A 21,471-nucleotide genomic window follows, 5' to 3' on the forward strand; every position below is an offset into this window, starting at 1 on the left:
AACACATAGCATTTCCCGGGTGATAATGATCCAGATTCACTGAATTGAAAGAGAGACAGATCTTCCAGCAAAAAGAGAAGCGGGAGACAAAATCAACCCTGGAATTCAGAGCCCAAAGATATATATATATATATATATATATATCCGTCATCCCTGGATACAGGAATGGGTGTAATAATAAGGACACCTTATCTAGTTGTCTCCCCTACTTCTACATAGATCATATTTCTTCCATTCAGAACTTGAAACAAAACACTTCCATTTCGTCATTTCTACGTCACAGTTTTTTCTTCTATGACCTTCTATGCCACAGAAACATATTAATTTCCAAGGGGTTTGATTTGATTCAAAACCCTAGATATATATGGTACATGAACCATATATGCCACTACTTCAACTCATACATACATGCAGGCTTTTGATGGGGTATTTGCCCCTAAATTCAGTCACAGCTTTCCAGCTAGCTGCATGTTGCCATTCCTTTCTTTGTTTTTTTTTTGTTTGGCCAATTCCTTTCTTTGTTTAATTGTTCATGAATTTTGGGTCCTTTTAGCATCTTAAATACATTCTTAAATACATTGATCGAATTCATCGTCCCAAATTCCTCTTTAATTAATGAACGGCATTGATTACATTTATGTAGAGTTGACATTAAACACCTCATTTCATGGTTGATGTTTCCATTAAGCCAAGAGACGTCAACACGAACTGAAATGGGCTGGTACGTTGAGATCGATGCTTTAGAATAAGTCGAGAGTAACTGTGTACATGAAACGCATGCAGTGAATTCACATGTGCAAAGTCAGACGTTAGAATAATAAGTGAGACAGAAACAAAGTGGTACAAGTTTGCAAAATGTGCACTGATTCACACGCTTGAAAAATGCTTCAAAGAAACAAAGCCAGCTACACACATATATGGTACACACGTACGTAGCTAGCTCCATACAAACATGCACCAATCATTTCATTCCTCGAACAATGGGGCAATAATTATACTCCATTAGTTTTCGTCAAATTAACTTTGTAGTGTCATACTCAGATATGATGCCTAAGGATAAGATCAAGACTTGGAAGACCGACATGGAATAGATTTATTTTTACTCATCACATAACTATTATCACGATGTTGAATAGATGACACATATTATCTAACTATTTCTTTGTAACACGTATCACTCATCTACTATAGTGGTAAAACTCACCACCACTTTTTTGTGGTAAGCAAAAATGGACTCAACATGGAATACCAAACAATGGCTTAAGTATGCAAGAGGAAAGAGACCGAGGAAGGGGAGAGGAAGTCTCTATCTAACCTTTCCTTCACTCTCCTAACTTTCAAGTTCTAAATAGACCAAATACTTTTGATGAGTTGAGGAGTGAGGACCAACCATACCTCAATTCAAGACTTAGACTTGTAATTCGGGTTTCAATCCAAACCCAACTTGATATTCACTTATAAATTAATATTTATAAATTTAGTTCAATTCAAATTGGTCGAGTCAACTTGCATGCTCAATCAACTTATACGAATCTTAACATATACTCAATTCAAACTAAATTAGGTTATGAAAGAATTGAAATATTCAACTCAAAATTAATTTACAATAAATATTGAAATCCAACAATTCATTAATCACTGTGTAAGAATTTACTTCATTCGATATGGGAATGGGATACTTTCAACAACTGAAAATTTCTATGGAATTGCATTAAACTGTCCAAGTAAAGTTCCACCCCAGTGATTCCTTATGTCTTTTGATCTTTTTTTTTTTGACCAATTGTATGTCTTTTGATCTTTAGTATCTCAACTCTATGATTAAATGGCTTAAATTACTTTATCTTCTGCCCACATTATATTGGAATTTCATTAAAAAATAGTGACAATTCCTTAAATCCGATGAGCTCAAACAAAGTGACAAGTATAAAGCCATTGTAATATTTTCTTTAAAAAGAAAGTAACTTTCAACACTCTATCCTAATTTCTTTTTTGGCCAAAACACTCTATCCTAATTTCAATTTTGAAAAGAAAGGTCAAAAAGAATCTGATAATTAGCCAAAGACGACAAAAGGCTTGCCCAAAGCCACAAGGCAGCGGCAGATTAACAAATGTAGCAGCGCTTTTGTAGGTCCAAGCACGGCCACAGGGAGACAAATTGAATCAATCCCCGAAACACCAACATAAACTTCACCAATTCCCAAACACCACCATTAGACCAAAAAGCAAACCCAATCCCATGAGAGAGAAACTCAGATTACGTGCTTAATTAGAGAGAGAAAGAAAGTGCTTTCTTTAATAAATAAAGCAGATTAGAGAGTGTGTCTTGTAGGTGTTTTGCGTTTTTGCCTTGGAGAGATTCCACCCTCACTTTCTGACCAGACTCAGACCCTTCTTTACTCTATTGTCTACTCTCTCTCTTTCTTTAAGAAATAAAAAACCCTTTTAACTGTTTAGGTCCCAACTTTTTCAGCCTCTCTGACAACTAAAGACACCATTTAGCTAGTACCCATAAAAATCAGCCTATGGATTAAGCCACAAGCCTACAATATTATAATGCATAAACAAACCAATTAGTCAAAATATTCACCAGAATGACTTGGGTTTCGTAATAGAAGGAACCCAACTGAAGCTAATAAGCAAACTATAGTGACTACAAAGGCCTTCATATAATAATAATAGGTACAAGATCTGATTCTTCTTCTTTCATCCTAGTCTTCAAATTTTCTGGGTTTTTAAAAACATTTACAAGCAACAAGAAAACAGAGCCATCTATCACTCGGTTCTGGGTCTCTTTTTCGCTCTCTCATTTGAGAATGATTACAAGGCAATTGAGCTTCCCAACATGAACATTTTGACTTGACTTGACTGGTAATAAGCCGATTTTCCCGCCCTTTTTTGTGGGGCACCTGGAAAGATCACAGCCGTTAAAGCGCAACCCCTTTGCCTAGATCCGACGACTTGCGTGACAACTCTGATGACTTGTCATTGGAGGCATCGCTCACAGACCGCGATAGCAGACTAGAGTCCGAATCTACAAAATATAATAATAATAATAATTAAATTTCAAAATAAATTTTTAAAAAATTGAAAAAATTGAAAATGGGAATGATAGTGTTACCTCTGGAAGCATTGAAGGAACGCTTGCAATGCAGGATGGCGCTTTGGATCCCATCCTGCTGCTGAAGCAGCGAATCATCTCTCCTCCTCGACAACACGGCTCCACCGGGCGGAGCCGCGGCTACAGCCGAGGAAGCCGAGCGGCTCTTCCCCAAGTGCTTGCAGACCACCCTCAGCCCAGCCGAGCGACTGAGTTTCAGGCTCCTGGCATTGCCAGCTGGCACTGCTTCTGAAACTGCCGTCGGCGACTGGCTCTTCTCCGGCTTGTCAACCGCAGCCACCGGAGTCGACGAGGTCGGCGGTTGTGAGCCGTTTAAGCTGAGCTGGCCAGACAGCCTCAGCTTGTCGCCGTACCTCCTTGAAACGCGAACGTAGAGAGGCTTTACCATTTTCAAGTACTTGTGGACTACTTCTTTGGAAAAGCGCTTGTCCTCAGAAGAAGCAGCTGATTGATCTTCGGAAGAGGTGGTCTGCTTCTGGGTCTGGGTCTGGGTCTTGTTGTTGTTGTTGGTAGAGATTCTGGAGCTGTTGTCTCTGGTAAACAAGGACACAATGGGCACCTCCTCAACCTTAAATTTCACCGTAAAAAACTTGCCCTGTTGATTTTTTTGCTGCGGTTCTTTGGGAGCCACCGCAACAGATCCATTTCCTGCCGGCTCTGTTTTCTCTGACCCATTTGAATTTGACTTGGATTTCTTGAGACCCAACATGAATACCCGGAACTTGGTGGCCGACTTCAACAGCGACCCAGCGAACTGAGGCTTGGAGTTGGGTTCGGAGGGGTTGAACACAATCGACGAGGGCTCGATTGGAACAAGCTTGCCTTTGAAAAACAGGTCGTCGGAGGGTGACAGAGACAGGTTGTGGTCCGTACGGTCGTTGCTGGACCCAGAAGAGACCGTGAAGTTAAACTCTCTCTCACCGTCCACACCATCATCAGACTCATCGTCACCGTCCCCATCTTCTTCTCCATCGCTCTCGTCAGCACTGGTAGTACTGCTGTCGCTGTTTCTACTGGGCTCGCGATTTTGGGCCTCGTCAGCTTCTTCTTCGTCGGGGACAGCGAACTCCAAGTCGAAGAAAGGACCGTCGTCGTCGCCGTCGTTGTCGTCGTCTTCATCGTCGGTTTCGTCCCTGTTCTGGGTCACGGCAGTGAGGATTGTGGTGGTGTTGGAGTCGGCGGCGGTACGCATTTTAGCAGCACAAGCAGTAGTAGTAGTAGTAGTAGTAGTGTCAGTGCCGACTACTCCACCGCCTCGCCAGTACTTGAGCAAGCTAAAAGCTTCCATGGTTGGGAGAGCCAGTATAGCATACACAAGTGAGTGAGTGGGTTTTTAGCCTTTGGAGAGGGTAAAAGGGAAAGAGAGAAAAAGGAGGGCTTTGAGAGGAAGCTTAGGTGAATGGGTTTGCAGGAGGAGTACTGCTGAAAATGGAGGTGACAGAGTTGGCAGTAAGTTCAGTAACCATAGACTCACTATAGAGGTAAAAGTGTAAAAGTGAGACTCTTTTGTTTTATTTATTTAATTTGTGTTGTAGACTTGTAGTGAATACGTGGGTTTTGTTGCAGTGTAGTCATGTGATGTGAGTGAGACCAGTCTCGTCTGAAAATCTCAGATAATAGAGACAGCCACGAATTAATAGAGAGAGTACATAGTGGGTATACGAAAACCAGTACCACCCTTGCTTGTCTACTGTGTCTATTCGGTGCACTGTGCACACACTCTTTTTAATTTGGCAGGTAAATTTCACATCTTCCCCAGTACTAGTTGAGTTTATCAACTTCGCTTTATTGACATGCCTAATCCTAAGAACACATTAAATATGCGAGTCATCAAAGTAGCTACATCCAATATTATTCCTCAAATTCCTAGTTTCTCAGGCTTTTATCATTACATCCATTTTACAACGAACGTGACAACTGAGTCTTGTGTTATTAATTTCTGGCCTTTCAAACCCAATTGTCATGTTTTGTTTATTTACTTTAGTTGTAACTTCATTGCATGTCAGTTTCAAAGTAATGCAGAGGATACATTTGGAGCACATTCAAGCATTCTAATTAGGAGGTAAGAATGTGTAAGGAACAAATTAACGCTGGCTTTGGGACCCAACTTTATACTAACTTACAGTCTTACACTTACATTGTTACTATTCTGTTCATTATTGAAGGTTGGCTGAGATGTATATGACACAATGAAGTAGCATTGGGTAAATGAATTCAGATTTTGACTCGTACAAAAAAAAAAGTTCAAAGAGTAAAGGACGAGTATACTACTAACAAGTCTCTGTCTCAGTAACAGGTGCAAGGCTGCAGCTGAAGCCAAGTAGTGGGCACTAATTCCCCTATAAATGTTACGTGGCAGACATGCAAATGGTAATGGGGGACCTGGAAATGGAATTGGAATGGGAATAGGAATCCTTATTCCAGTCGAATGAGGGAGTTGAAGTTCCACAATGCAATGCACACCCCAGTTCTTGTTCCACATTAAAAAGCTTTGACCTCACCTCAACCAAACCAGTTCCATACTTCCATATATTCAAAGATTAATAAATTATTGAAGATTTCAACCAAGCAAACAAAAGGTCCACACATGACACATATATTAACACATCACCTACACTTGGGGGATGGGATAAACACTCATGACTCATTCATATATATTTCATGGTATATGCTTTGGGAACTGATAGCTGCCATCGAAAGAGGGTTGTTCCTGGTAGACGTTTAGAAGCAGCATCTGTAATTATATTCTTTATGTTTATGATCAAAACTTAAACAACCTTATTTAAAATCTATAATGGAAAGTTGAATAAGACTCAAAATAACATTGTTTTAATCATAAGTTCAGTATAATAAGAACAAAAATAATAGCCAAAGTGCATTTTTGGTCCCTGTACTTTAACGAAGTTTCCACTTTAGTCAAGTTATTTCAATTTTGAAAATTTTAGTCTCGTACTTTCATTACATTTGTAATTAGATCCAAATTATTAATTAAGTTTAAATTGTTGGCGAAAATATGACGTAGCAGAGATATTTTAGATATTTTAAATAACTTATGAGTGGAACTCATTTAACGGAGTGACGTTGCCCAATCACATTTGGACACATTTCTTTTTTTCTTAATTATTTAAGTTTTTGTTTTTTCTTTTTTTCTTAATTCTACTTTATTTAACTTTTTAAATTGTTTATTTAGATCGTATTAATCATGAAATGTCTAAAATATTCATTCATATGCATTGTCACGTCATATTTCCGTTTAAAAAATAAATTAAATTAACAATTTGGACCTAATTGCAAACATAATGAAAATACGAAATTACAATTGCCAAAATTGAAATAACGGGGACTAAAGTGAAAGCTTCGTTAAAATACAAAGACAAAAAATATACTTTGGCCAAAAATAATACATTGGCCGATTTAGAAATGTGTTTGTGCGAGGTTGATAAAGAAGAGTTGTAGTCCCTATCTTAGGACGAACTATTTTATCAAACAATTTTTGCTCCCCTCTTTAAAAAAACCAAAAATAGACATAATACTTTTAAGGAGAAAAAGCTAGCTTGATGGGCTTAGTTCGCACTTGAATGTATAACTTAAACTTAAATATATCAAAACAATTTATATGCAATGGGTTTATACAAGCGGCTCTTCTTCACTTGATCACATAATTATTTAATGTGAAATGCATCCGCTTGTTGTATCTAAAAATAAATAACACGTGTAGATTTTTCTCTTGATTTGTGGACCATTCTCATGATATCATAAATTTTGGGAACAATTATTCAAAGCGGCCCCAGAAAGTGACAATACAATCCCCAAATCTTAAATGGGCCTAGCTAACCTGTGAGTCTGCTACCACTTTAAAGTCACACTGTGAGTCTGATACTTGGCAGTTGGCAGTTGGCATAAGTCTACATTATTTTTATGTGCATAATTAGGACATAATATAGCTCCATCTGTATAATTTATTCTCTAAGCATGTGACTGGTAAATTATTGTACCTCTTGAATCATATTATTAAGTACTAGAACAAATTCATTCATTTCATCGTTGGAATCAAATCAGTGACTGATAATTCATCAATCAACTATACCTCTCATCAAGGGAGAAAGTTCCAAATTCAAGATTCTCTCTTGAAATATCATAATATGTACTTGTTGAAATGTGAAAATCGATATGGAGGCAACTCATTAGATGAGAATAAGCCTTTGGATAACCTTAATCATATATATATATATATATGTGTGTGTGTAATTAGTTGCATTCAATTTTTTCTACTGCATTTACTCTTCAAGTTGATGGTTAATCAAGGTATATGCAGGTTACACAGCCTGAATACTTAATATTGCAGCCCAATGAAAGATAAATTAATTGTTATTTTACCTAAAACAGCAGTAAGTAATACTTCAACCTTTTTCTATCTTTAGAATTGCCCAATCCAAAGCTAGCTTTTTTAGTCTTTTACACTGATAAAGTCAAGAGCCTGAAGCTAGGCTTTAAGACATTTACAGTGTGGGAAATTAAATGCCATCTCCTTCAGCTTTTCTAGAAGGGTAGAATACTTTACATAAAGTGAGTCAAAGACCTCAAAGGCCCTATAGTTTCACCATGGGCTACCCATCCTTTGGTTCATTTGCTGTTCAGACCAACCATGCATTATGCATAGACCAACAACTTTAGACAAAATTAAAGTATCAGATAGGACATGACCCAAATGGGTTACTTATAGTATAGGGTACACCTTCCTAACTCAGATTTGCAGAGGATTTGTAGCTATGAAGCATGAACCTAACAACAAGAACAACAATTCGAATGTCATTATTTTTATATTTTTCTTTCACTTAAAAGGTTCTTGTTTTTCTTTGCTTTTCTCTTTTGTTTTTCTCTCTGTCTATGTATTTGTGTTAGCCTTTCGCTATTTGCTCGCATGAGGATGAAAGGGACATTAAAACCAAAATAAAAGATAAAGGGTAAGGCAAATTCGCAAAAGCAAAGCCACTTATCGATGCTTTTGTTTATTAACCATTATTTTCACTTCTCACTACTCACTACACTATAATTGGTAATTTGGTATCCATACACAATGGCAACTAAGCCATTAATAATTAATAACTAGAACAAGTGAAGCCACTACGAGTGAGTAAACAATTTCTTTTATCACAAAGAATATTTAAGAGTTTTTATGTTCGGTCCTTTTTAAAGATAATATATATTAATTTGGTGCCTTTAGTACTATTTTAAATAAGACAATGTTAGGGTATCTTAATTTTGTGTCCTAAATTTGTGCGCTAATGACATGAAATTTAAACTATTAGGTGGAGAGAAAGAATAAATATTTATGACCTCAATTAAAAAAAAAAAAAAAAAACACTTAGTTCATCCAATATAGAACTAAAGCTCTTCATATACTCCACGATTGAGATTGTATGTTGGCTACTCATCTCATTGGCCATTCGGCCTAATGCCACATTGCCTAAATTACAAATTGGCATGCATTATTTAATTTCTAAATATAACCTTATATGTCGAATGAGATCTTGGTGATTTGGTAAGTTTTTGTCTTGTCTATAGCATACGACACAAGTTCGAGTGTTTGACACAACCCCCATATTATATAAAGTGTGCCCGAAACAATAAATATATGGTTCTACCAAGAAAATCACGATGGTAATCACAACTTTGGCATTTTTTGCACCACTTTCTTTGAAGATAAAGAGTGCCCCTACCATTATTTTCCTTGTCTCTCCCCTTTGCTTTTTGTTGTTGAAAACGATGACTCCATCCATGATTTAAGTTACGATAAGCCAATCCCTCACCTGTGTATTATTGTATTAACTTAATAAGAATGTAATGCTTCATGGGTGATAGAGATAATCATATAAATCTTGTACTCAGGCATATGAATTGAGATGAATATACAAGAAGCATGATGTTTGGGCTCAACCCATTTTCTTTTTTTGTTTTCTTGAAACTATTTGAGATGCTTGAACACACAAAGGAAGAGTGGGTTTTGGTTTGTACGAGAAAGATAAGAATCATTCATGGCTTTTTTAATATAATGCTAAGGACCTACCATCTAAAAAGGGGTTGATGAAGAAGCTTTTCCCACTTCCACTTGTGATTATGATTGATTGCCACAAACTGGTGTTTGGAATTGGGTGATACTTATCTTTATGCAGAACTATCTTTAAGGGGGTCCCCAAAGTAGTAGTGACACCACAATGGAACATTTCCTAAATTTCACATGGGGCTAACAAGCAGCCCCACCAAAATGTATTAACTGGGCAGGTGACAGGTCTGATACAAGGTGGGGGGTGGCATCAATACTTCTGAGTTCTCTCACTATTGGTTTGGGCTCACTAAGATGAGTATAGGGTAGTCTCATTAATATTAGTTAAGCAAGGCTATAGGGCCCAGAAAACCCAACCCAAGTCATGTGTTGGTTTTAACATGGTCCATGGGCAAGAGAGCTCCAAAATGGAGATCTCAACTACTTTTTGTTTGTTGAAATATGCTTGAACCATTGGTTTTGGGGATTTTTCAAAACCTCTTGCTACCTGTGCTCTCGTACATTGGGCTAGTTCTGTAAGTTCTAGTTTGTTTGTTTGGGCCTGAGGCCTCCACTTAACCAATGAAAAGAAAAGTTTGCATCCTTGCACTTCAATTTCAAGGAACAATGCATGGGCCAATCCATATGTTGCCTTATGTCTAGACATTGTCATTCTTATTCCTTTCTTTGTTCCATTAATTCCATTCTCATTCCCATTTTACTTAATGGATTTGAACTCTGTTTTATCCCCATCTGACCTCTATCATTCTCTCCATCATGCTTCAAAAACCATATCCTTTCTTCAACTCCTCTTCCTTTTCCACACCTTGGTGCAATGAAGCAAATGCTGCTCAAGGTTATGATAGTTAAAAGCATCGCAGAAGGACCTGAACTTGTGACACACACACACTTTGCTTCCTATAATGACAATACAATCTAGTAATCACTGTAATCTACATCACAACGTTCTGCATAATTGAAAGGCTGGGCAACTTTTGGTTCTAACAGCATAAAGTAGCTAGGTGAAGTATTTTTCTCCTCTTTCCCTTTCTCCCTTTCTCTTTTCCTTTTGTTCAGTGGTGCTTTCTGTAATTTTCCTTTTCCAACTGGCTGGTTGTCTGGCACTATCTTATAAAATTACTAAAATATAAATATAGTTTCATAACAACTTAATTCGTTTCATGTACCTTTACAGTTAAATCTCATTCGTTCCTCCTCCTTACATATGATCTGATCTCATTTGGAAGAATGAAATTGACCCATATAGAAAACCTACCTTTTCTCAGTTTCTGGTTCTAAACTCATTCACATTTGAGGACATGACTGTAATTTGCACATGCTGTGAGCAAGTGTACATGATTAGAATATATGCATGATGCAGAGCAACTGGGGATAAAAGTCCGAATGGCATATGGACTATATGTGTTGATATGGGGCAGGTGCATATACAGTAAAAAGATTGGATCGAACAGATGGAAGTAAAATTATTAGGTGGGAAGCCTCTTTCTTCAAGCATCACTACCAGTCTACCACTACCTATTAGTCATTCTTGCCGCCACAACTTGTCTCAGCCTCTTTCTTCAAGCATCACTACCAGTCTACCACTACCTATTAGTCATTCTTGCCGCTCACATGCACAACTTCTCACACCGACTCTCACACCTATCATCTATCTCATATAGTCATATAGTTATATAGAAAGTCGATATATATATAGTTCAAAATAGTCCATTTCTTTTTTTGAGCAACAGTAATAGTTAGATTAAATACTTTATTGCACTTAATTATAGTTGGATGACTTGGATCAAATATAATAAACTAATACTTGGTCAAAAAAATACAATGAGTTAATGAGTTATTCATTAGAAGATTACATTTTTAATTTGATGGTGATTATCCACTGTCTCTCACAATTGCTTAAAATTTATTCTTTAAAAGAAAATTTTTGTAGAAAGAAAACACATATATATAGTGTCTTTATGAAAATAGGGGTCGATGAGCAGGGCCCACCTTGAGGGTGTGCGGACTGGGCGACCGCACACAGCCGGCCATAATGTAGGACATGTTTTTAGAAATTTTAGCCCACTAATATAATGAAGAAAAGAAGACTTATTAAATAGTGTTTTAAGTAGGGCTAGGTATTTTTACCGCTTAACCGAAAAAAATCGACCTTCGATCCGAATTGATCGGTTCGGTTGTGTTTGTTGAAATTTCAATTTCGGCATTGAAACCATACCGAACTGCCAATATCGGTATGGGAAATGGTTGTGATATCACTAATCAGAACCACCAAATCACCGATCTGAACCACTAATATCACTGATTGAAGCCCACCAAATCCGAAATAGTCGATAACCGACAGAAATTAGTTTAACGGCAGTCCTATTTTGTGCCATTCAGCCGAAGTCGGTTTGGTGGTCCGTTCTGGCCAATCAGTTCGGTAATCAAACCGATTCCACCCTTAGTTTTAAGCAAGGATGGATCTCTGCTTACTAGAAAAATAAAAGTGAAACTCTTATATTCAAATTGTATAAACCAATTCTAAATAATAAGGGTTGGTCTCAACTTTTAGGGGGGTGTATTCAATTAAGATTTTAATGGACTTTTGTAGAGTTCTTAAAAGTCATTGACTTTGGTAGAGTTGATGGATTTTTAATGACTTTCATAAACTCCACATAGACTTTGACAGAATTCTATTTAGAGTTTCCCTGACTTTTCTCATAGATTTTAAAGGATTTTTATAGACTTCTAATAACTTTGATATAATTTTTTATTATTTATTTTAGGATTTCTCCAATATGTTTTTTATTTTTTTGTCCTCCATGAGTGAGTGGAATGGAGATGAGCTTCAAGAACGAGATGCATGTGTTATAAATTGTCATAATATTGTAAACAATATAAAAAGTTAGGGCTAGAATTGTAGGGACCAAAATTATTTTGTTCCATAATTTATTATAAGTGTTCTGAATTTTATATTTTTATGTTGTTATACTATCAAATATTGTGTTTTAACGATTTGTTAGAATTTATCTAATTGAATTGACAGGTTGAGAACATTATATGATGTGGTGGTAACATTATTTTTTAAATTATGAATATATAATCTTGTGATTTTATTAAGTACTTAAAGACTGTGAAGTGGTTGGTTTGAATATCTTGCTGTTACATTGCATTGTGGCAACGCTGTTGGTTCCAACCCAGGATGATGAGTCAATTAAATATAAGAGAAAAAAAAAATTAATATAAGAGGATATAGTAATTAGAAAAAAATAAATTAAGAGGTGGGTGAAAAAATAAGATTAGGGGGTTTAGCATCACTTTTTAAAAAATAAATAAATACCATTTTTTTAATAGTTTTTTAATATTTGAAATCTTTTGAAATCTGCAGGGGGAACGTTGAAGAATTATTGACTGATATAACATAATTTATACTACAAAGTCCATGAAAGTCTTTTAAAGTCTATCATTTAATAAAGTCAATGACTTTTTGAATATCATGTCACTTTTATAGACTCTCTAAAAGTCTTAATTGAATACCATAGACTTTTTAAAAGTATTGATTGAATACCAACAGACTTTTATAAACTTAAATACCACTAAACATTTTAATTCTACCAAAGTCATTTAAAATTCTAATTAAATACACCCTCCTCCTTGTCTCGTCCAAAGCCTGCTGAATCCTAAGACCAACCCTCTTGATGATCATAAATATCTTCAAGGGTAGGGATGAGAAAGGAAGGAAAAATATAGGAAAGATGGGGCAAATTGCCTAATCTACCCTTCATGGACGCTTAACGTGCCCCATCCGTCAATTCATTTGACAAAGATTGTCATCTGTCCTCGAATTCGAATAATAAATTCACAATTGGCAAAAAGTAGGACCCCAAGACAAAACTGATTTCAAATTAAAACAATAAAACGTAGGGTCCAAAATTGTAGTTTCATATCAACAAATTATAAAAATGAGATTTCTATATACAGTTATGTGATGTCGGCATAAACCTGGACCATTTCCTTATATGAGGCTGGTGACATGGACGGCCCAGATTCCATTACTGCATAAGATAGAATATTCAGATTCAGCCACATATTGACATATAGATACTGAAAATTACATCTAGGACACACGTCACTTCAATCCCTTATTAATTTTTGCTTAAGAGCTAAGGTTTTCAATAAACCAAGACTTTCCTTCACCGCCATTCCCAAATTAATCTCCAGAGTCCAATTGGTCACTCCAACATGTCCTCGTCCTATAGGTCCGACAATTGTCACCCACACAGAAACGCTTCTCCTGGCGCCACGTGTACAAAAGCTCACGGCCAGACTAACGGAGTCGACACGAAAAGTCGTGAAATATAACGGCCGTCAAACATTGCATTCGAAATTAGAAACGCGGTAGCGGCTCGAATTACTTCGGGTCTCGGGTTCAAATCGCACTATTTAAACGCCCCAGGGAGAGAGAAAGAGAGAGAGCGGCTGACTGCGAGCGTTTCATTTAGAAAGAGGAGCGGCGAACGAGATTTCGAAACGGGAGGAGTTTGTTTTTGCTTTTGTCGAAACGGTAGCGTTTTGCGATGGCGGAGCATGTGGAAGTGAAGGCGGCGGCGGATAAGATAGAGGACAAGATCCACGGCCACGATTCGTCGGAGTTGAGGAGCGAGAAGCTCGCTGGTAGCGGCAGTGAGACGTCGTTGAAGAACAAGGTTTTCAGGCTCTTCGGGAGGGAGAAGCCCGTGCACCACGTCTTCGGTGGTGGAAAAGGTTCGCTTGTTTCGCGATCCGTCGTTTCAATTTCTTTTTATTTATTTGTTTGTTCTTTTGTTTCATGGATTTTTGGTGTGTTTGGAACCGTATGGACTTGTTTGGTTTCTGAGAAACTATATTACAGTGCTAGGATTGGAGAAACGGATGACATTTTGTTTGAATCGTACTTGGAAACTCTAATTAATTGCTTGGTATTGTGTGCATTTACTTATATGTTGCGAATGGATCTAGATCTGATCAATGGAGCTTCTGACTTTGATTAGTTAATAATTTCATTTTTTTACCAAAAAAAAAACTAAAAAAGGTTGTGGGTTTGATTTGATTTGATCGTGTCACTTTGTTAATGGTCCGTATTCGCTTTGATTTGAAAAAAGTTTTAAGGCTTTTCAAGCTCATTATTTAGCTGAACCTTTATATTCGTATTGCATTTTTCCGGTGGTTAACTTGTTTATGTAACATATTTGATTACCTGGGTTTTGTTTTCATCATCTAAAATATTGAAAGCGCATGCGACTTTTTGTTACCCAATTTTCATTTTGCTGAAATGAAAATCTTATGTCACAGCGGCTGATGTTTTCCTGTGGAGGGACAAGAAGTTATCGGCAAGCGTTCTTGTTTCCGCAACGGTAATATGGGCTCTCTTTGAAGTGATTGAATACCCCCTGCTGACTCTGGTCGCCCACTGCTTGATTCTTGGGGTCACGTTGTTCTTCTTATGGTCCAACGCTTCAACCTTCATTAATAAGTATGCCACTGATTTTAATATATTTTTGGGTGTGATAGTCTCAATTTTATCTGTTTGGGATGATTCACTTATCACCAATTGCTACATTCAGGACTCCACCTCAAATTCCAAAAGTTAATATTCCAGAGAAGCCGGTTCTACAGATTGCGTCTGCGATTACTTTTGAGATTAACCGGGCTTTTGTTATCCTGAGAGATATCGCTTCTGGGAAGGATCCGAAGCAGTTCCTCTCGGTATGTTTGTTGCTTCTTCTGCTTTTTCTCTGGAACCTTACCTTTTCTAGTTGATGGTGATCATGTTAAGTAATTTGTCTGCTGTTTATGATGATTATTTGATTGTTTCTTGAATTTAAATTTGATTATAGCTCAATTTTGGCATATGCAAAGTACAGTCTCTATATTCATATGAAGTTCGTAGATATCATGTTGCTGACTTGATTGTTTATGTTTGTGGTACACATGAATGGTGTTTTGGTTGATTAGGTGATTGCTGGCTTGTGGGTTGTGTCTATCTTAGGGAAGTGGTACAACTTCTTGACCTTGGTCTACATAGGTAATGAAATTACACTTACACATATCAGTTATTTCCGGTACTTCATTCAATTTCTATGTGTGTTCTCACCATGCTGTTACATGATCTTTCTATGCAGCCATTGTTTTGCTCTTCACTCTGCCTGTAGTTTATGAGAAATATGACGATCAGGTGGACGCATTGGCGGAGAAGGCAACGGTTGAGATCAAGAAACAGTATGCAGTATTTGATGCGAAGGTGCTAAGTAAAATTCCAAGGAGGCCAATGAAGGACAAGAAGTTTTAGAGCTTCTGAGGTGCTGCTGGTTCTATTTGCTGACATATATTGGGTAGCTATGTTTTGCCAGGGTGTTTTTGAAATTTTGCCCATGATTGGCTAGGAACCTCTTCTCCTTCTTCTTCTTGAGTCCCTTGGATTCACAATGTGGATGACTGGATTTTTCTATCCTTGTTTTGGCTACATATATGATATTTGGGTATTAGTTTCATGGGTGGTTTTCTATGAGTAAACATGATCAAGTAAACTTGGTGATCATGTTGGTACAGTTCATATCAAATTACTAATGAGTATTATGTACATTGGGTTTCAATTTCATTTTCTTCAATTATGGTGATATTGTCGATGGTTGCATGGAATGATTCTACCTGGTGCTTGTTCATGACATTGCTTACCCTCTTATCTAAAAATAATGATATTTAACCCTACCTTCATTACAAACCGTTTTTAAAAGACAAGTTTTATCATAAGCCATAGCATATTTTTTTGTTTTTTTTTTTTTTGGGGAACAGCATAAGCCGTAGCATTTGGTATCAAAGTGGCACGCAACTGGACAAGAATCAACCATGGACAGTTTTTCCTTACGAGTCGATTTTGTAGGGACAAGTTTTACCAAAAACTTTGATTTTGTAAGGACAGTTTGCCCTCTCTTCAGAAAAAAAGTTACTTTGATTCTCTTCCTAAATTCACACACAAAACATAAACCCAGGCCATCCAACAACCATCAAAGTTGTCAATGATCAACAAAAGAAGCATAAAAGTTCACCATATAATTGGACTACGACAAGTTAGCTACATCTATAACTAAAAGAACATGAGTAGGGACTTGGAAAGCAGTAGTGTGATTCCGAACAGGACAGCAACCATGGATGCAAATTCAGTACTACATGGTAGATTCTAACTGGATCCCATTCCACAAGAGCGAGAGCACATGTAAACCAGGTGAGACTCTCCTACATGGTAGAATGGTGACAGAAGAAGCGCTTCAAGTCCTTGTACTGTTCAACCAATTGCAAAGATAGCTCAGCACATGAATATACATACTGATACCACTACATACATGGCTCTAAGATGGGGTAATCATTTTCTCAAGAGAAACTTGAAAAATTAATCCAAATTTAATTCAGTTAAAGACTTTTAACCTTTTTTTTTTTTTAATTGAAATTTGACCCTTGAGTAGTAGTGCTTGAGTTCCCCTCAACAAGTGCTCGCACACCCCTCAAGCACTACTCGAGAAGGGTTCGAGCATTTCTCAAGGGGAGCTTGAGTACTACACCATGGTTAAAATTCTAAAAATTTTAAAAAAGGATTTAACAATCTTTAATGGAAACAAAATTGGATTAGTTTTTTAATTTTCTCTTTTCCCAATTACATATGACACCAGAAATTTTTTGAAAACGAGTCCTTTTTTATTTCTATTTAAGGAGTTTAGTCAATTTTTTATAATTTCAGAAATATAAACCCTCAAAATCTCCTCCAATAGTGCTCTACTCCATAGCATAGGGTTGGAGCACTTCTCAAAAAGGTTATGAGCACAGCTCGAACTCGAGCGCTTTTCGAGGATTAAATTTCTAAAGTTTTAAAAAAATGTAATGTCTTTAAGGGATTTTTCAAATTTCCCATAAAACTAAAAGAAGATGATCCTAAATTGCAAATATTAATAATTCGAGACTTACTAATTCAAGTCATTTTTCCATCCTTTCTTATTTTCTCTCGTAAAAAAATTCATTTAGATTTAGTAAAACATTTTCGTCACATAGGAGTATAGGACTATAGGAGTCGTTTTCAATGAAAGATATTATATCACCGGTGGACCGCCGGCTGTACACTGAATTGGCCCAATTGGGGCTGGAAACTTAAAGCAATTTTTTCTTTTTTGGGGCTTGAAAATAAACGGAATTTATCAGAGTTTATTATTGCTAAAGAGAGTGAGAGCAAATTTGCTCACCACCAAAATTTCCTCACTATCATGATATCATCACCACCCTATTAAGTTTTTGCCACGTGTCATCTGCTGAAGTAACTCTAACAAACCATAGTTAATTCTTCTAATTAATGTATTAAAATATTTTTATTGGACCTATTGCTAAAAAAAACCCATAAATATTAATTTATCTGACCCTCAAAAAAGTAAACAATTCATTTATCCCCTTCCCGACAAGACATACATGTTGGCCTCAAAAATCAAAAGGTTAGTACTTAGTTCTCCATGGCCGATAAAGAATTAAGCTTGGGTTTAATTTTCTGAGGGCCAAGGGGCTTAGAGCTGCTGAAAATGCAAAAGAAACAAGCTTGGGTTTGATTTCATAACGCTCATTTCTGTAAGTTGTTTTTCCCCCTCAATTATCTTTCTCATTTATATAAATTTTTACGAATGCATTTTTAAATTAATCTGAGCCCAATTCAATTTGCAGGAAATTCATCAGAGGGTAATTGGGTGTGTAATTCATTGAAACTAAAATCCCACAAACAGAAGGCATTACCTTTTGTTTTTCTGGTTGGTTTTTGATTTCTAAAGAGGAGTTGCAGCTGCACATGTCAGATTCATAAGAAGGAGTCATTTTGCTGGATATTATTTTGATTCATGTAAGGAATTGTTTCTCTCAACTAAAATATCGATTCTGCACAGTAAGAATGCCATTATTAGAGTTGTAACAGATGACCAGTCTCCATTTTTGTCCCTAAAGAATAAAATTGTATAGAAGCGTTTAATGTATCAATCAGAGTTTTAGAGAGCTTTCATAATTTATAAGTTCATCTTTGGTTGCTGTTGGGTTTTTTATTTTACTTTTGTAATTGTTGCATTTCGATGAATTTAGGTTTATCTTTTTCTATATATATGCATATAGTTTTTTTCATTTTTGGTATCAAGTATTTGGTTGGTTCAATATGTCAATCTTTGGCCTATAGGGAGTCTCTGCATCAGCCTATCATTCCTGGATTGCCTGATGACTTGGCATTGAGATGTTTGGCGAAGGTGTCTCATGGGTACCATGGACTGCTTGAAACAGTCTCAAAGACGTGGAGAGATTTAATCCGCAGCTTGGACTATGCCAGCTACAAAGCCAGAGAAGAGTGGTGTGGTAACTGGCTGTTTGTTCTGACGGAAGGCTCCAACAATGAGTGGGTTGCTTATGATCCTGAAGCTGATAGGTGGCATCCTTTACCAAAGATTCCGACTGTCCATGATGACTGGAAACACTTTGGATTTTCAAGTATTAGTGTTTGCCATCGGTTTTTCATTATTGGAGGGTCCTATGCACCGCATGATCCAGCCTTTCCCCACCAAAGGCCTTTGATAACAAATGAAGTTATGCAGTTTGATCCATATAAGAAACAGTGGACCAGTGTGGCAAGCATGCTTACTCCGCGTTCTCATTTTGCATGCAGCGTTGTTTCTGGTAAAATTTATGTTGCTGGGGGACGAAACTTATCTTGCACCCGAGGGCTTGCTCTTGCTGAGGTTTATGATCCAGTGGCTGATAAGTATGTTCCTATATTTGGCCATTGAACATGTCTGAGCACTGATATACTATCAATGCTTCTTTTGTTTTTACTTACAAAGAAAAGCTTTACATTCTTTTTTGCTTGCTTTATTATTTTTCAACAATTTTTTTTGGGGAAAACTACTTTGATCTTCCTTGAGGTTTGTTGATTAGTGACTTTTGTTTATAATTATGTTGACCTCCCTTGTCAGAATAGTGACCTGATGGTATTAACAGCAGATAGCATAGTGTTTGCATACAAATATGCATATGTGTATAAGTTTATTTGTGATATATATATATATATATATATGAAGTTGTTAACCAACTGATTCGATTGGCTTTCTTGCTTTCTTTTATTTTGTTCCCCAGTTGGTATTCTCTATTTCAGTCATAATTGTGTAAAAATTGCAGATGGGAGGAGTTGCCGCCAATGCCAAATTCCCAGATGGACTGCTTAGGCTTATCATACAAAGGCAAATTTCATGTTCTGAGTGACCAAGTAGGCCTGTCAGACGTAAACCCGTCTGAGGTTTTTAGTCCATCTGATGGAACATGGTGCACAGTGGAAGACATCTGGCCATTTTCAAGGGCAATGCAATTTGCAGTTCAGGTGATAGGAGATGATCAAGTATATACTGTTGTAGATTGGGGTGAGAGCTTAATTAAAACAAGGGATACTGAAAAAGGAGAGTGGTACAATATAGGCTCAGTTCCTTCAGTGGTTCTTCCTGATCACTCTCGGAAACTGGAGGCTTTTGGTTATGGTTTTGCTTCCTTAAGACACGAATTATATATTCTGGGAGGGAAGGCTCTCAAGTGGGAACAATCTGGTGCGGGGAGGTTTGACATTGTGAAGTTGGGTTTGGTGAGGGTTTGTAACCCCTTGGTTAAGCCATTAAAATGGAGGGAAACCAGACCCATGGTTGGGTCAGCTCGTGGCACTGTTATAGGGTGTGCATCCATGGAAGAAGAATCTTCATTTTGATCAAGGTAAGTTTTAGGCTGGAACATGTTAGATTTGATGCATTTAGTTCAATGGCAGGCCTCTAAGACTAAGAGTGGTGTTGGCTGAGATTCAATGATAGTGTCTGAGAAGAACATAAAATGGGATGATTCTATTTCTGGAAGATATATAGCTCATACTAAACAACTTTCTGGGACAAGTGTCTTGTCGCAAAAACCAAAAGAAATAACTTTTCTGAAAATCTGATGCCCCCACCCCCACCCCTACTTTTTTTAATCTGTTTGAGTACATATCAAGTAAATGCATGTCTGTTTATTCATGAATCTTTTCGCGATTTTTTATGAAAAGGTTAACGTACCAGTTATCTAGTAAAGAAACTTTGGTCTAGATTAAATTACCAGTTATCTTAGTAAAGTTTACTTATTGAACAATATTAGCCGGGTGCTATATCACATATAAGAAGCTTATAGAAAGTGAACGAGCAACATAGGTTTATTGTCAAAACATGAATTTGATTAGAAAATTGTGAGTCTTTCAGGAGATATTTGTTATATTGTTTAGAAAAACATTCCAGGATTTGTTACGAATTAACGATTGTGAACATAGTGGTAATTCTGCTGCCGTAGAACATATGGTTTTATTCTCTTGGACACTAGTGTTCGTATTCATTACATGGTTATTGGTACAATTTGTTTCCCTAAACATTGTTCTCTCCCATTTTGCCTTACTCTCTTCTGTTTCTGTGTTTGATATCAGTTTCATGTTTTGGTTAACCATGTTGAAGTTCATCCAATGGTTTTGCTGCTTAATGTATTGTCTCATTCTTTCCAGGCTTTCTTCTGTTGGAGAAGACAACATCCCCCTTCGAAAGTCCTTCTATTTCTTCTCTTCCCCTTCCTAATGGGGAGAGTGTGACATTAACTTAATGCATATGGAAAAAGACAGCTCACACAGAGGAGAGACTACACATACATGCAGGTGTGCAGGTGTGTTGGAAGAAGAAGAAGAAGAACGACGAAGAGAACCTTGTCTGAAACAGAGCTTCTGAAATTTGGCATTCCAAAATACAAGGAAAAAACAAGAATTTTGACATTCCAAGAAGAGTAGGTGTGACAACGAATGCGGGTATCCTTATATAGAGATGTGCTGGTAGTGCATGAACGTACAAGGTATTCCATGCCCTGAAGGTGGGGGGTGCAAGGAAGGGTTCCAAAACCACCAAAATTACCAAGATTGTAGGAGCCTAGGAGGGCATCCCTTGAAAGTACCAAAACTAGAAGACTCAGCTAAACACTGAGAATAACTTATTAAATATAATTGATTTGAACCTCAGGAATGATTACTTACTTTCTTAAATCTAAAGAGAGAAGTATGAGACCAGAAAATCATCAACTCCCAAAACGTAGAGCAAAAACCAGTATAATTTTATCCATATTATTGTTATTATTATGAATCTCAACCTATTTTTAAAATTTAAAGGAACAACACAAGTTCTCATTCATAGCTGAATAGCTGATGGCCCAGGTTCTCTTCTGAACC

General features: G+C 36.9%; 3 protein-coding genes across 3 annotated transcripts; 2 read left to right on the plus strand and 1 right to left on the minus strand.

Annotated features, from left to right (window-relative positions):
• Positions 1 to 2,924: 2,924 nt before the first annotated feature.
• Positions 2,925 to 4,406, minus strand: MAKR2 (membrane-associated kinase regulator). The gene is made up of 2 exons (XM_086228121.1): positions 3,119 to 4,406; positions 2,925 to 3,031 (listed from the first exon to the last, which is right to left on the minus strand). The coding sequence occupies exons 1-2, from the start codon at positions 4,404 to 4,406 to the stop codon at positions 2,925 to 2,927; spliced, it is 1,395 nt and encodes a 464-aa protein (XP_086084247.1).
• A 9,212-nt stretch (positions 4,407 to 13,618) lies between these two features.
• Positions 13,619 to 15,811, plus strand: LOC147274146 (reticulon-like protein B5). The gene is made up of 5 exons (XM_086256183.1): positions 13,619 to 13,925; positions 14,493 to 14,673; positions 14,765 to 14,906; positions 15,156 to 15,225; positions 15,323 to 15,811. Exons 1-5 carry the CDS (start codon positions 13,739 to 13,741, stop codon positions 15,487 to 15,489), a joined length of 747 nt encoding a protein of 248 aa, XP_086112309.1. The 5' UTR covers positions 13,619 to 13,738; the 3' UTR covers positions 15,490 to 15,811.
• Positions 15,812 to 17,656: 1,845 nt separating this feature from the next.
• On the plus strand, positions 17,657 to 21,401 carry LOC147274147 (F-box/kelch-repeat protein At1g16250-like). The gene is made up of 5 exons (XM_086227543.1): positions 17,657 to 17,801; positions 17,895 to 18,066; positions 18,391 to 18,966; positions 19,380 to 19,958; positions 20,764 to 21,401. Coding segments are annotated over exons 2-4 (1,152 nt in total). The 5' UTR covers positions 17,657 to 17,801; positions 17,895 to 18,064; the 3' UTR covers positions 19,954 to 19,958; positions 20,764 to 21,401.
• Positions 21,402 to 21,471: the final 70 nt, after the last annotated feature.

The sequence above is a fragment of the Dryas octopetala genome, chromosome 9 (genome assembly GCF_963921425.1).
Source record: "Dryas octopetala chromosome 9, drDryOcto1.1, whole genome shotgun sequence".
NCBI lineage: Eukaryota > Viridiplantae > Streptophyta > Magnoliopsida > Rosales > Rosaceae > Dryas > Dryas octopetala.

Excerpts from the sequence above, each read along its gene's own strand:
- MAKR2 (XM_086228121.1), bottom strand. The coding sequence starts at position 4,406 with ATGGAAGCTTTTAGCTTGCTCAAGTACTGGCGAGGCGGTGGAGTAGTC. Across the intron at positions 3,032-3,118 it reads TTCCTTCAATGCTTCCAGAG|ATTCGGACTCTAGTCTGCTA; the intron begins GTAACACTATCA and ends TATATTTTGTAG.
- LOC147274146 (XM_086256183.1), top strand. The coding sequence starts at position 13,739 with ATGGCGGAGCATGTGGAAGTGAAGGCGGCGGCGGATAAGATAGAGGAC. Across the intron at positions 14,907-15,155 it reads ATCCGAAGCAGTTCCTCTCG|GTGATTGCTGGCTTGTGGGT; the intron begins GTATGTTTGTTG and ends TTGGTTGATTAG. Across the intron at positions 15,226-15,322 it reads CTTGACCTTGGTCTACATAG|CCATTGTTTTGCTCTTCACT; the intron begins GTAATGAAATTA and ends CTTTCTATGCAG.
- LOC147274147 (XM_086227543.1), top strand. Across the intron at positions 18,967-19,379 it reads TATGATCCAGTGGCTGATAA|ATGGGAGGAGTTGCCGCCAA; the intron begins GTATGTTCCTAT and ends TAAAAATTGCAG.